General features: G+C 49.0%; 1 protein-coding gene across 1 annotated transcript in view; it reads right to left on the reverse strand.

Annotated features, from left to right (window-relative positions):
• Positions 1–4,782: 4,782 nt before the first annotated feature.
• Positions 4,783–14,609, reverse strand: part of LOC136638989 (zinc finger protein 271-like) — a 91,125-nt gene continuing 81,298 nt past the window's right edge. The window contains exons 4-5 of the mRNA XM_066613014.1: positions 5,935–6,030; positions 4,783–5,886 (exon numbers count right to left, since the gene is read on the reverse strand). Coding sequence (XP_066469111.1) covers positions 4,783–5,886; positions 5,935–6,030 — 1,200 coding nt within the window. The remainder of the gene's footprint in view (positions 5,887–5,934; positions 6,031–14,609) is intronic.

Consider the following 14,609-nt stretch of genomic DNA (forward strand, 5'->3'; position numbering starts at 1 on the left):
TTCACAACACACACAGATTTCTGCTCACTTCAGACACAGCTGAATCAGAAAGGCAGCAACCTTGAGAACAGTCAACCACTGAATTCTTCCTAACCCTATGCAGGTTTCATCTTAAGGAGCCATTGGGGGCGACCGCAGTTGGCGAGCAACAATTTCTACACATGGGATAAGTGCTTCTTTGGGAAAGCTGCTCTCATTTCTGACATCTTTTGTGAGGCTGGTCCACCTTCTGGAGATGGTGGACACTAATCTAGTTTGCTGGGCCCACAGGTGAAGCTGTAAAGCAGGCTGAAGGGGACCTCTGCTTCCATTTCATGTCACTGCCATCATACCCGCTTTCCTCACCCATGTTACCAGTCTGTGGTGGGGAGAAGAGGTGCTTCCCAGCCATTTACTAGTAGATCTGAAAGGGGTTAACCCATTTTTGCCTGGCCCACAGGTGTACACATTTGTCCCCTGTTGCTTATATGCAACATTGGGCAGAAATATTGTGTATTATGTTGTTACTAGGCAATTGCAAGGCGCTCCCTCCCTCCTTCCTTTGGCCTGACAAAAGCCTAGCAGGTGGGGATCCAGTGGACCTTCAACACAAAGCAGGTAGGTGAGACCTGGGCCCCAGGAAGCAGAGGTGGGACAGAACAGTGAATGGCCTTTGTTCAGACTGACCAGTGATCTAAGGCTAGTCCTTCTTTGGAATAACAAATCTCAGGTTTACATTTTCCTCTAGGGTGCTGGCTTGCTTTTTGGAAACAGACAGTGATTACCCACCGGTAAACGGCACCTTAGCTGCTGATATAAAGGCAGTGTGATGAGCAGATGATAGACTCCATGCCATGACAAGCTTCACCTGCTGGTTTTAGCATATTAAACCAAAACTTTTAAAGGGGCAGTGGTAGGCCAGGGTCATTTTTTTCCTGGTCAGCTGGGAATCCCAATGGTGAGTTCCCAGTTGGGCATTTAAAATTAGGCTCTTGTTCCTTATTTGGGCACTTCGATATTCAATCTCAAAATGCTTGAAAGGGAACACAGAGTGGTAGGCTGGTCCACATGTTCCAGTGCTTCTTTTCTTTCCTATAGAAAACCCCCTAGCTGTGAAGAGTCCATGGCATTCCAGAATGTGCAGCCAATTCAGTATACCCAGGTAGCAATGCTGTAACATAAGAGGTAGGGGGGAAGTGACCCCAGGAGGAACAGGGAGGGTGGTGGTGTGGATGTACCCTAAGGAGCGAACATGTTAATGTCTGGACATGCACAAAGTGAAAGGATTGTGCAGATGTCAGAAATACAAAACACAGATAAAAAGTGGGTAGGGGTCTTTTGTAAAAGGAGCCTCAGGTCATCCCATACAGGAAAAGCACCTGCATATATAAATACATCTTTCTGGCATTCTTATTCCTGCTCTTTTGGCTCAGCCACTGAGAGCGAGAGTTGCCCCTTCTGAAGCACTGAGAGACGATGCAACTGCCAAGCAGTTTCAGTGGGTCTGCTGCCTCTTGTTAAGTGGGTAGGGTGGGGATCTGTTTCAGTTGCTCCAGTGGGATTATTTATATGGGAGGGAAAAGATCCCTAGTCACAGGAACTGTCCAGCTCTGTGTAATACCTTGGCACCAACGCCACTGCCGTCACCCAAGCCTACATGACCCCATTGCTACTATATCATTCAGCTCTACATCTCTGCTATCTACTCTATCCACCTAATCTATCACCTCCCTTATCACCCAATCCAAAATCCATTAAAAAGTCAGTGATTTGACCCGTGTTACACTGACATATGCCCTCAGTGGCAGAGCACATGCTTTCTGTTTAGATTTCCCAGCCCTACCTGGAGACTGTGCATACAGCCCCATCTCTAATTAGCCAGTGCGAGTTCCCCAAGGAACCTTGAAAGCTGTTCTGCGAGGGATCATACATTGAGAATTCTCAGCTTCTCCACAAAACTGACATTCTCACACTCCCTTCAACTGAGTTGCACCTAAATGAGCCTACTAATCTAATATGTGAAGCCTCCTCTAGGCAAGGCCAAATTGCAGGTTTGCCAGACTGCTGGTACACAGATTGATACTCAGAATGGAGCATAAATTGAGGAAATCTGCATAAAGCAAAGTTTACTTTGTGTAACTTATCCAATTCTTCATGTTCAGGTTTCTGCGAGATTTAGGGCACAATCCTAACCAACTTTCCAGCACTGGCATAGCTGTGCCCGTGGGGCATGTGCTGCATCCTGCAGTTGGGGGGGGCAGTCATGGGGGCCTTGTTTGTTCCCTTACCTCGAAGTTGCATTACCCTTATGTCGGTGCTGGGAAGTGGGTTAGGAATGCACCCTTAGAACATTGTAGGCATGTTAGGGCCCAATCCTATTCAATTTTCCAGTGCCAGTGCTGCTATGCCAATGAAGTATGCACTGCTTCTTGTGTTGGGGAGGCAGTCACAGAGGCCTCCTCAAGGTATGGGAACATTTGTTCCTTTACCTGGGGGTTGCATTGAGGCTGCACCGGTGCTGGAAAGTTGGATAGGATTGGGCCCTTAGTCTTTGCCCACCTCGAGGATCCTCAATAAAGGGAGCAAGGACTGGTATGGGTGGGACAGCTCAAAGAGGCCTATTTCTCATGAAAATGAGAGGCTTGTACTAAATGAAAACTGAGAGGCATGTGCTGAATTTTCCATTAGGGTTAATGCTCCCCAGCATTTCTGTATATATATCATATACAGTAGTAGCAAACTCAAGTGACTGACAGCCCAATCCTATCCAATTTTCCAGTGCTGGTTAGGGCCCATGGGGTTTGCACTGCTTCCTGTGCTGGGGAGGCAGTGTTGGAGGCCTCCTCAAGGTATGGGAACATTTGTTCCCTTGTGTCAGGGCTGCATTGCGGTTGCACCGGTGCTGGAAAGTTGGATAGGATTGGGCCGTGAGTGCCTATCAAAGCAAAAGGTAGCCACCCAAAATAAGGTCATGCTTTCTGCATACGCTGGGGTTTCCCTAGATATGCAAAGTATATGCATTAAATTAAATTCATGTAAATTAAGTTGGTTTTTTTTAAAAAATTAAGCTGGTTTTTAAAAAAAATAAACCGGACAAAATCAGCGCTGTGAGAGGACCCATCCCTGCCACCATATCAGGACTCTGCTCACATCCTGGATTGCTTCATTGCTTTCTGTGGACAGATCTCACTTCCATCCCAGAGATGGAAAAAAAAGTCAGGCAGGCTGCGTGTGACTATCTGTTAAATCTATGGTTGAGAGCAGTTGACAAACCCAGACCCAAACCTGACCCCCTAGCACTGTATAGCACAGTAGATGTTATCAAGGTGAGGGGGGGGAGTCGTGCTTTTCCATGGCAGGGACTGAAGAGCACTACGAAGCTCAGAAGCTTTGCTTCTGGCTGGAACTCTGATCAGGAGCCTGGGGAAACACTGTCACTTGCAGTTGCAGGTCCCCTTGTTCTTGCACATTTTTGAGTTTGGTTGCAGGGAGGCACTGAGTAAGTCCAACTTTTCACACTTGTGGTGCTGCCTGCCCTTCCCTTCACCTGACCGTGCATCACACAACTATCAGAGCCCTTGGGTAGACTGGGGCAACTTCTGTGGCTCACGCAGCCATGCCTCATCCATTCAGCCTCCACAAAGCCGACTGGCTGGAACAGGTGTGATTTCATCGAGGAAAGGGGCGCAGCCTCTCTTGAGGCCCGGCGAGGTCACCACTTGAAGCTGTGAATTTGGGGTTCATCACTAGTGGCAGACTGGGAGGCAGGCAGACCCAGCCCTTTGGACATTGTTCCCAAGGACATGGTCATATACTAGTCCCATCAGATAAAAGGAAGCTATTCCTTTTCAGTGGGGTTGATACAGGAGAGCATCTCAATGGATTGTGCCCCATGTAAATTATTGGGGGGGGCGGCGGACCAGGATGCCATTTGGATTTTCTGCCTTCGGATGCAAAGCCCAGGCAGCCTGCTAGGGACAAAAAATGGTTGGCTATAGGTCATGCTCCACAGATGTGGAGCTCTTGTCCTAACACTGGTTCCTATTTAATGTTGCTGCCTGCCCTAAGTCCTTCAAAACCATTGCCAAAACCATGTCAAATTCTTCCAAAACCCCATCTCCGGCCATCAGAATAGGTTACACAAATTAAGCGTTTCCATGCGAGGCATGTGCAATTTCCACAATTTACTCTGGGCGCAGAACCTGAATTTCCTTAGTGCAGAATAATCTTCCTCTCCTTCTTGGCTGCTGTGACTCTTCCCCTTGGCCTGGTGCATGAAGCTGTGGCTCATACCCTTTCTAGAAGCCCTTTGCCGAAGGACACCATGCCACTCAGAACTCAATTCATGCAGACAGGGTCCCTTGGTGCTCTCAACCTGCCCTCAGCAACCAAAGAGATCCTGGCTGCCATCTTGGTCCCAAAGGAGGCTGTAAAAAAAAAAAATGATGGTGTTGTGGGCCAGGTTAAGTAAGCAGGTGTGGGAAAGAGAAAGTTTTTGTGTTTCACAGAACATTTCATCAGGAAGAATGTATGTGATCAAGAGTGAGCTGACACACTAAAGCTTGCCTACCCTTACGCCAACCTAAATTGGTCCAACAGGACATCCGTTTCCTTCTGTTGTGTCTCTGAAGTGAATATGGAATATTGGGCCAGAAAACGTACTTGGGTGGGAATGGTTCCAAGTGGACTTTGGACTGGGCCCCAACACCTTCGGAATCCTTGTTAGGAGCACTAACTGTTTACTTGTTAGGGACTGGCCCCACTTCACCCTGCTCTGGAGGGTGGGTGGGCCTGTCTAGCAACTTAGCATGGTGTAATCCCCTCACACTGTGTGGCAGCTGGGATGAGCACAGTCTCCTCTGCCCGGTGGGTGTGGCTACGGAGGTGCCGGTAAAGTTGTGAGGTGCCACGGAAACGGCGCCCACACTGGGGGCAGGGATATGGCCTCTCACCCGCGTGCACACACTGGTGTTTGAGCAGGGCTGAAGCATTGGCACACGGCTTGCCACAGTCCCCACAAGTGTGAGCAGCGATCTGAGCGCCGTCTGGGTCGAGATGATGAGTGTGCTGGTGGCGCTGGAAGTGCAAGGTGCTGTTGAAGCTCTTGCCACAGTCTGGGCAGACGTGAGGCTGGCCCCCAGCATGGGTGCGCTGGTGCCGGTATAGGTGGGAGGTGCGGCCAAAGCACTTGCCGCAGTCTCCACAGGAGTACGGCCTCTCTCCGGTGTGAATGCGTCGATGCCGCTCCCAGTGTGAGCTCCAAGTGAAGCTTAGCCCACACTCCCCGCAGCGGTATGGCTTATCGGCAGAGATGTGGAGCCGTCGATGTTGAGCCAGCTGGGTGCGAGAACCAAAACTTTGCCCACATTCGCCACACCCAAAGGGCTTGTCGGCGGTGCCGTGAAGTCGACGGTGGCGGGCCAGCTGTGATCGCCCTCCAAAGCTTTGCCCACACTCAGAACATTGGTGACTCTGGTCCCCGCCCATCAAGTGCAAGCGCTGGTGTTTCACCAAGGCCAGCCCATCGGCAAAGGCCTTCCCACAAAGAGTGCACTTGTAAGGCTTGCGGCCCCGGTGGGTGCGCTGATGCTGGTCAAAGTGCAGCGTGGTGCTGAAGCTGCGCCCACAGTAGGTGCAGATGTAAGCCCGGGTGACATTGGCAGCAGCATTGGTGCCATGAGTGCGCTGGTGCCTGTAGAGGTGAGAGCTCCGGCTAAAACGCTTGCCGCACTCGTTGCATGGGTAGGGCTTCTCCCCAGTGTGGATCCTCAGGTGCCGGGCAAAGTGAGAACTCCACGAGAAGCTCTTGCCACAGTCGCTGCACTGGAAGGGCAAGCGGCCGGTGTGGAGGCGCTGGTGAGTCACGAGCTCCGTGTTGCGGCGGAAGCAACGGCCGCAGTCGCTGCACTGATAGGGCAAGCCACGGGTGGGCAGCAAGGAGGGTGCAGGAGGTACCGGTGTGGAACTAGCATTGGCATGGGCCCGCTGGTGTCTGTAAAGGTTGGAGCTGACATTGAAGCTTTTGCCGCAGTCGCCGCAACGGAAGGGACGCTCCCCAGTGTGAGTGCGCCGGTGCTTGCTGTAATGCGAGCTGCAGCTGAACACCTTCCCACAGTCCTCACACTCGTAGCCCTTTTGCAGCACCATGATTGGTGGCCCTTCCCCTGCCAGAACTTTGCCACCACCAACCTGCTGGACCACCCTCCAACGAAAGCTCTTACAGTCCCCAGAAACCATGCTGGCGTCCAGCTCCACCACCTCTGGGCTGTCCTGCTGTTGAACATCTTCCTCGTCACTTTCTTCCTCCTCCTCACTGCCCAGTCCCTCAACTGCTGGAAGAAACAGAGAGGACAACAATGGTTGCAATATGACCACCCATGGACTGAAGGGATGGGCAATGCCTGGTCCACAAGAAACTAAAATCGCAATCCTAAACATGTTTCGTTGTGTTCAGTGGGGCTTACTATCTAGTAAGTGTGTTTAAGATTGCAGCCTTACTCCCTGATGCATTTTAACACGGTCTCTAACAGTCCAATTCTATCCGGGTCTTGTGCTGCTGGATCTTGTATGCTATTAGTGTAAGGCCCAGGCTGCTTTACACTGAAAATGCAGTGTACGAAAATGCAGTGTCTGCAGTGGAGATGCAGACAACGAATGAATTACATACTGGGGCAGCCTCCAGATTAAATAAATCTCAGTTAATCAGTTGTATGTCACTTCATGGATTAAATAACCAATTAAATCTTCATACATTTGCATATAATTAAGAGGGTTTTGAAAGAAAAAAAATAGTTTTATCTATTTATTATCATATGTTACACCTTTTGGCTCCCATCATGGATAATTTCAGAAGAAACAGAACTTTTTCCCTTTAAAACTACAGGGGTGCACCGCTTAACAACCATTCACTTAAAGACGTACCACATATATGACAGTGGTCAAAGCACAATAAAAATGCTCTTAATGAGGCAATTGCATCTCCCATAGCCTGCAGCAGAGTGTCTGTTTACACAACAGAGAGGCTCTTAATGCAAAGAAGAGGCAATCTATCTCCAGCAGCCTATGAAGCCAGCTAGTGTCTGGCAGGGAGTGTCTGTCTACACAACAAAGGCAATAGATTGGACTAAATGTTCACTTAATGACCTAATTGCATAACAACAGGATCAGAGAACGTATCCCGGTCATTAAATGGCGCACACATGTGCTATGTTTTCTCATATGCATACTTGATTGATTGAGGCTTCAATCCTATGCACACTTTCCTGGGAGTAAGCCCCATTTAATGAAATGGGATTTACTTCTGACTAAATGTGCATAGGATTGTGCCCTGACTCAGCTAAAAACCATGCAGTTCATCACCTCAGATTTGCTTTAGCCAAATGATCACAAACATAATACTAGCAGCAGCCTTCAGAAACTGGTCTGTGTGTTTCCAAGCACTTTTCACAAGCATAGGTGCCAAGTACTTGATTTGAAAAAAAAAAACATAAACAAAAGGTTATTTACCAGAAACATGAAAGCCTCCCAATGTTCTTGCAATGTCCAGTTTTCCAACAGATTCCCCATTTTGTACTTGCAGAAGCCATGTATATCTGATTGCAATACACATAGGCTTGACCACTGAGGCAAAATAATGTTTTCATTCTCTGCAAAGGCCAACAACCCCCAAAGGAAGACACCTACTGAAGAAAAATATTGGGATCCACTGGCTACGTGCACTCCTCACCTAAATTGGCTCTTCTTGTATTCTCCCTTTTACCAGACTCTGGGATGCAAGGCTCCTCGTCCTCTTCTACCAGGTAAATCTCACTGGGTTTGGAACTGGGAGATCCTGCTTAAAAAAGGGAAAAAAGGCAATCTCAAAGGCATAAGACTTTAGCCATTTAATTATTTGACTTAGCCTGTAAAACGCTTTGTGAACTTTTTTTGTTGAAAAGCTGTATATAAATACTGATGATGATGATGATGATGATGATGATGATGATGATGATGAAATGCAGCTTTTACTTTATGGAGGCTATGTGACCTTATGGAGCACATCCACGATGCGCGGTGAAAATCTGTTTCTTGTAAGCATTCCTCCTAGAGATGTAGGTATTATTAATGGCTTCCCCTTCGGTCCTTTTAAGGGCCAGTTCACACTACACCCTGTGAACAAACTTTCATATGCTCAGAAGAACTTCAGGTGCTTGTAGCAGTAGCTGGTGGTGACAAGTGCTACAGGCATGAATGAGGTCTTCAGCTCTTGAGAAAACACCAAAGCAGAGCAAGTTTCTCTTCTAAAATCTTCAATATCCCCCCCCCCCTTTGGCCTGGAAACTTCTGCTGTATGATGAAGATACTTACTCAAAGCCACCAGACTTTCACAGGTCTCCTGGCGAGTTTCCCTGTAGACCGGTTTCTGATTAGAATCGGTAACTAGCCATACGTCCTCCATGACTGAGACAAGCCAACTCCCCGCAGGTCACAGGCTCCTGAAACAGAAAGAGCGTCCACCCACAACACACAGTCTTTTATTATTATTATTTTATTAATTCAGCACCATCAGTGTACATAGCATTTTACCTAAAGTAAAAGACAGGTTCTTGCCCTGATGGGCTTACACATTAGAAAACAGAACCAACCATTTTGGGATTGTCATAACCTCAAATACTAAATTGGTTCATATATTCAGCTGTAAGTTATTAGAGCTGCAGTTCTATACTACTGCTGCTGAAATACTGGTTCCAGCTAGTTTCAGCAGCATTGTACACTTTACGGTGTCGTAAAGCATATTCCAGAAGCGCACAGAGCAGCATGCTTCCAGACTGCCATCAGAAAACCCAGAGTTTGTGGCGGCAGGGCAAAGAAGGCCAGCCAACTCAGGTAAGTTGGTGGGGTGAGCATAACTGGGCAAGCAGAGCGTGTAACAGGGTGGAACAGGGGAAGGGCTAGGTCAGCCATTTTCAACCACTGTGCCGTGGCACACTGGATGCCGTGAAAGGTCTGCAGGTGTGCCCTGGGAGTTTAAGGGAGGGTTATTTATTAGCAGGGCCATTGGGGGATTTGAGTCCCCCCACCAACAGCATGCTGTGCTTTGTCCATTGTCAAAAAGCTGATGGTGTGCCTTGACACTTTTAGCACCTTGTCAGTGTGCCATGAGTTGACAAAGGATGAAAATCACTGGGCTAGGGTGTGATAGAAGTGGTGTCAACCAGTGCGGGCGACTTGTGCCAGATGCGGTCTCCTCCAGCAGCCGCTGCCATGCTCCTTTGTCTCCCCTGACTTGCGCCAACAAGAGGAGACCCATTGGTGAGCAGGAGGCTTATGGAGGGGTAAGGCAAAATAATTTTTGTTTCCCCTCCCAAGCCTCCCGATCTCCTCCCCCCTGCTTGTTGGGCAGTCTGCATGCTATGGCAGGGGAAAGTATGGGATTGGGTTTTAGGTGTACGGCAATCAAGGGATGAAAGTGCATGTATGAACCAAGTCTTACATTTTCCTACAGCCGGGAATTTAGCCACTGATTCACCCTCTCTCCTTGCCTCCTTTTGTTGAGGGAAACATCACAACCTGAAGAAAAAAGCCCAAGCCCAAGAACAGAAGACCATGTTGTGGAACTCCAGAAAATTAACGCCAAAGAAAAGAGAATGATCTGGCTGGAATGTAGCTTATTTAGCTTAATGGCAAATCCTGCCCCACGGTTTATGGTCTAAGTGCAGGAGAAAATGCTGCCTGGAAAGCGTCATGTCTAGTTTTGCTCCTTTTTCACATTTGTAGAAGTCAATCAACTTGCTCTGCACAGGTTTCTGTAATATGAATTGAACAGGCTGTGTAGAAGATTTTAAATTAAGAAAGAACGGATGCACATTTCTTTAGCACAGAGATTTTCAACCTTTTTCACCTCATGGCACACTGACAAGGTGCTAAAATTGTCAAGGCACACCATCGGTTTTTTGACACCACACCAACTGACAGCAGGGGCTTGCATCCCCCAGTGGCTCTACTAACAATTGACCCTCCCCCAAACTCTCGCGGCACATCTGCAGACCATTTGCGGCACACCAATGTGCCATGGCACAGTGGTTGAAAATGGTTGCTTTAGCAGGAGGCGACATCGCTTGCATTTCTATCTTTTCCATTTGCCTGTTTTTGCTGAACCCAGCAAACTATGGCATGGTTTAAGACAAAGGAAGAAATGGCCTTTAATTAAACATAAGAACATGACATAAGAAGAGCCTTGCTGGATCAGGCCCAAGGGCACATCTAGTCCTGTATTCACAGCGGCCCACCAGATGCCTCAAGGAGCACCCAAGACAACAAGAGACCTGCCTCCTGGTGCCCTCCCTTGCATCTGGCATTCTTCTAAAATCAGGAGGTGGCACATATCCATCATGGCTTGTAACCTGTGATGGACTTTTCCTCCAGAAATGTGTCCAATCCCCTTTTAAAGGCACCAAGGTCAGATCCCAACACTACATCCTGTGACAAGGACTTCCACAGGCTAATTACACACCTGGTAAAGAAATATTGCCTTCTGACTCTCTAACTAGCCAGCTTTAGTGGATGTTCCTTAGTTCTGATGTTGTGCAAGAGGGAAAAACTTTTCTCTATGCCACTTGGTACACTTGATGGTCCAATATTGGGGGGGGGGGACTTTGCTGCAGAAAGGGCAATTTTAAAAAGACACCTGAGTTCACTAGGGAAGAAGAGAGCATTTTTGTCAATGCAAGCACACATTTAGATAAATCAAGCCTGTAAAAGCTGTGACCTGCCAAGCTGAACATTGCCCACCAACTCTGTGTTGTTAGGTGACCAGCTGTTTAGCAACCGAAGTTTTTGCTATGTCCAGTAGCACCAAAAGCAGGTTTATTGCACCCTGTTGAAGTACCATATGTGGCTCTGTTCCACCCAGACAGAGTTTTCCACACTACATAACACATGATTTAGTACTCAACTGAATTATGGAAAGAGGAGCACAGTTGTGAGGGGTGTCACATCACAGTCACTGGTTAATCTCATTTAGACTGCCATGCACAAGAACCCTGCAACTTCATAAGAACATAAGAAGAGCCCCGCAGGATCAGGCCAAAAGCCCATTTAGTCCAGCTTCCTGTATCTTACAGTGGCCCACCAGATGCTTCCGGGAGCACACAAGACCACAAAAGACCTGCATCTTGGTGTCCTCCCTGGCATCTGACATTCTGAGGTAGCCTACTTCTAAAACCAGGAGGTTGCATACACCCAGAATTGCCCAGGTTGCATTTCCTCCAGAAATGTGTCCAATCCCCTTTTAAAGGCCCCCAGGCCAGATGCCACCACAACTTGTGGCAAGGAGTTCCACAGACTAATTACGGATCTGCAAGAGCCCTTACTGCCTGGCCAGTCCCTGCAAGCATTACAAGGTAGGTCATCACTACTCCCATTTCACAGAAGAGCCCAAATTGCCTCTTTTCACGCTCAAGGCCACGAGAGTGGTTGTGGGCACCTCAGCTCCAAGTCGAACGCACAAGGAACACTCTTTGAATCTCATGTGAAAAGCAAGCATTTTTAACAGGCACCCATGTCAGATTTGGAGCCACGGGCATTTTGCAGACATTTCTGGAGCCTTCACAGATCCAGGTATGTGTGTGGCTGCAAGAAAGCTGCACAAAGCAGCTTCAGCAAGGCAAAATCTTGGCCTGGAGGGCAATTATTTTTTTCCCTTCCTGCTGGTACAAACCTCAAAAGGCATCCAGGAAACTTTGGAACAAGAGAATCCCCAGGACTAGCTGGACCATTGTTCTCTCGGCTGACAAGGTAACTGGATCTACCCCTTCAAGAGGCTCAGGTGTCAATAAAAGTAGCAATCCTGGATCTCACCCCCCTCCCTTCCCTCTCCTCCATCGCTGTACCCCCTGCACCCTTCACCCAGGAGGGCTCTGGCTGAGGAAGAGGAAGGGACGTATTTTTTTTTGCACAGGGGTCACTTTCCAGCCCAGATCGCCGCCTCCTCCTCGATGCATTTACCTGATGTCTCCGGCTCAGGTGCAACAAAAAGGTCTGCAGATCCTGGAGAGGAGGGTGGGTGAGTGGAGGGGGAGGGGGGAAGCTGCTCTCCGATCCGGACAATGCAAACAATGAGAAAGTCTGCCTGGCTGGAGATCTTTATTCAAGGCCTCCTGCGGGTGGGTCGGTGGGTGGGTGGCAAGGGGACCCCCCCCCCCAGTTGCAGTGTGCAATGGAGGTGCTTGCTTCCCCTTGCAGCTGCAATGCAAGGACGCACCCCCTCCCCACCACCACGATCTCTGCTCTGCTCCCTCTCTCTCTTCTATTCTTTATGATCCTCCGCCCCCCCAGCCCCCCTTCCTGCCTCCCCCTCCTCGCCCCTCAGCATCAGATCCCAAACAGCGCCAGCTTTGCTCCAGCCCCTTCCTGTGTCCTTGCAATTGCAAGCCGGTCTGCAACCTCATGCAGTTTGGTGGGGAGTGGGGAAGGAGGAGGGCGGGGGGGTCTCGTGGCTTCCTTGGGCTGCAGCTGCCACGATCCGTTCGTGGGGGGTTCGGCAGGCGGAGGCAGCCACTCGCACCTGAGCCGGGAGCCTCGGGTAAGCCAGGAGTGAGAGAGGAGTCCGCCCGAGCGCTGCTGGGGATGTGCAGGATCGGGAGTGACTCCGGATCGGGCTCCGCTTGCTGGCCGCTGGCAGGCTGACACACCGAGGCTGGGGTCCCCACCGTCTGCAGAAGCGGATCCAGTGCAGCAGAGCCCAGAGAATACGCCCCGCTATGGAAGAGTAATCCAGGAGCCCAGGCTACCTAACAGGGGTAAGGCAAACAGAGATGAGATGCTGGGTGGAAGTGCTGTCCTTCTGTCCACCACCACCCCTTTTTTCCCCCAAAGGAAAAAATCCACCAGCCCCCTTCCCCCCCCCCAAGTGCATCTTTTCATTTAGCTCCTGCCCTCCTTCCTCTAAAGAGCCCAGGAGGGCAGCAAACGTGGGGTTCACTCGTTTTGTGGTCCCCACAACAGCCCTGCATGGTAGGCTGACTTGTTGATGGCCAGCCTTAGGAAAAAATCCACCAGCCCCCCTTTCCCCCAAGTGCATCTTTTTATTTACCTCCTGCCCTCCTTCCTCCAAAGAGCCCAGGAGGGCACCAAGCGTGGGGTTCACTCGTTTTGTGATTCCCACAACAGCCCTGCAAGGTAGGCTGACTTGTTGAAGGCCAACCTTAGGGAGCTTCATGGCTGAGGGTCCTGACCTATCCAACTTTCCAGCCCCGGTGCAGCTGCAGTGCAGCCCCTAGGCAAGGCAAAAAATGTTCCCTTACCTTGTGGAAGCTTCCATAACTGCCCTCCCACCACAGAATGCGGCACACACCCCATTGGCACGGCTACACCAGGGCTGGAAAGTTGGATAGGATTTGGCCAAGTGAGGATTTAGCCATTCTAGCCTGTACAGTCTACAATTTTAGACTGTCAAATTTAGACCAACATTTAGCTCAAATTTAGTCTCAAATTTAGTTCACCCATCACCTTGCCAGAGAGAAGGGGTTTATGCAAACCGCTGTCATGTGTGAATCTGCTTTGGCCCATCTGGCCAATGAGTGTTTTTAACGTGGGGCACACATTTTTAATATAAAACAGCATTTCTCAACATTTGTCCACCATACCACTTCCACCTATTTGAAGTACCACCAGAAGTAACTGGCGATGACATCATCACCAGTTACTTCTGGGTTGGGAGGCCAGATGCAACTCGAGAAAGAGCAGTAAGAGGCTCAGGGTGGACAGGAGGGCCTTGCGTACTTTGGAGCTCTGCCCACCTAGCAGAGCCTTCTACTGTTGTTGTGTTGTGTTCCTGGTACCACAAGACACCACTTCAAATATCACTGGTGGTATCTGTACCACTGGTTAAAGAACACTGGTCTATACACAACCTCTCAACTTTAGTTCACCCATCCACTTGCAAGGGAGAAGGGGTTTATGCAAGCCACTGTCATGTGTGAATCTGCTTTGACCCATCTAACCAATGAGTGATCTTAATGTGGGGCACACATTTTTAATGTCAAAGAAATCTCCCAGTACTGGCTGTGTCTTGGAGCTGCTCTCCAAGGTCCCAGGCAGACTGAGGTCTTTCCCAGCCCTGCTGTGTTCAAATGGAAATGGAAAGGATTGAGCCTAGGAACTAATAGATACAACACATGTGGTCTGCCACTTATGTGTGACTATGGACCATTCTGTCTTTACTATGGGAGGGCACCAGGATGCAAGACTTTTGTTGAAACAGCCTTAAACCACATCAGTCCATTATCATGCCGTTAAAGCTCCACTATTTCTCTAGCTAGGTAGTAGGTACAAGGGTTGGTACAAAAGTACAGTAATGCCTCTATTTTTTTAATTTCAAATCTGGTGCCACATAATGTTGCAAGTTTGACTCATGTGATACGTTACTATGAGGACCATCACTAAAGAGCTTGACAACAGAAAGGTTTGTGCCCACTGGGTCCCCAAAATGCCAATGGTATTCTCAATTCCGTTCAATCACGGCCCTTTGTTTTATACGAGTACCTGAAACAGCCACCATTTTGAACTGCTTGCGCACCACACTCATGCACTCGTATTAGTATCAACACTGCCTAGCAACAGTTTTCCAGGATTTCAGACAAGGTTCTTCC

The sequence above is a fragment of the Tiliqua scincoides genome, chromosome 2, assembly GCF_035046505.1.
Source record: "Tiliqua scincoides isolate rTilSci1 chromosome 2, rTilSci1.hap2, whole genome shotgun sequence".
Taxonomy (NCBI): Eukaryota; Metazoa; Chordata; class Lepidosauria; order Squamata; family Scincidae; genus Tiliqua; species Tiliqua scincoides.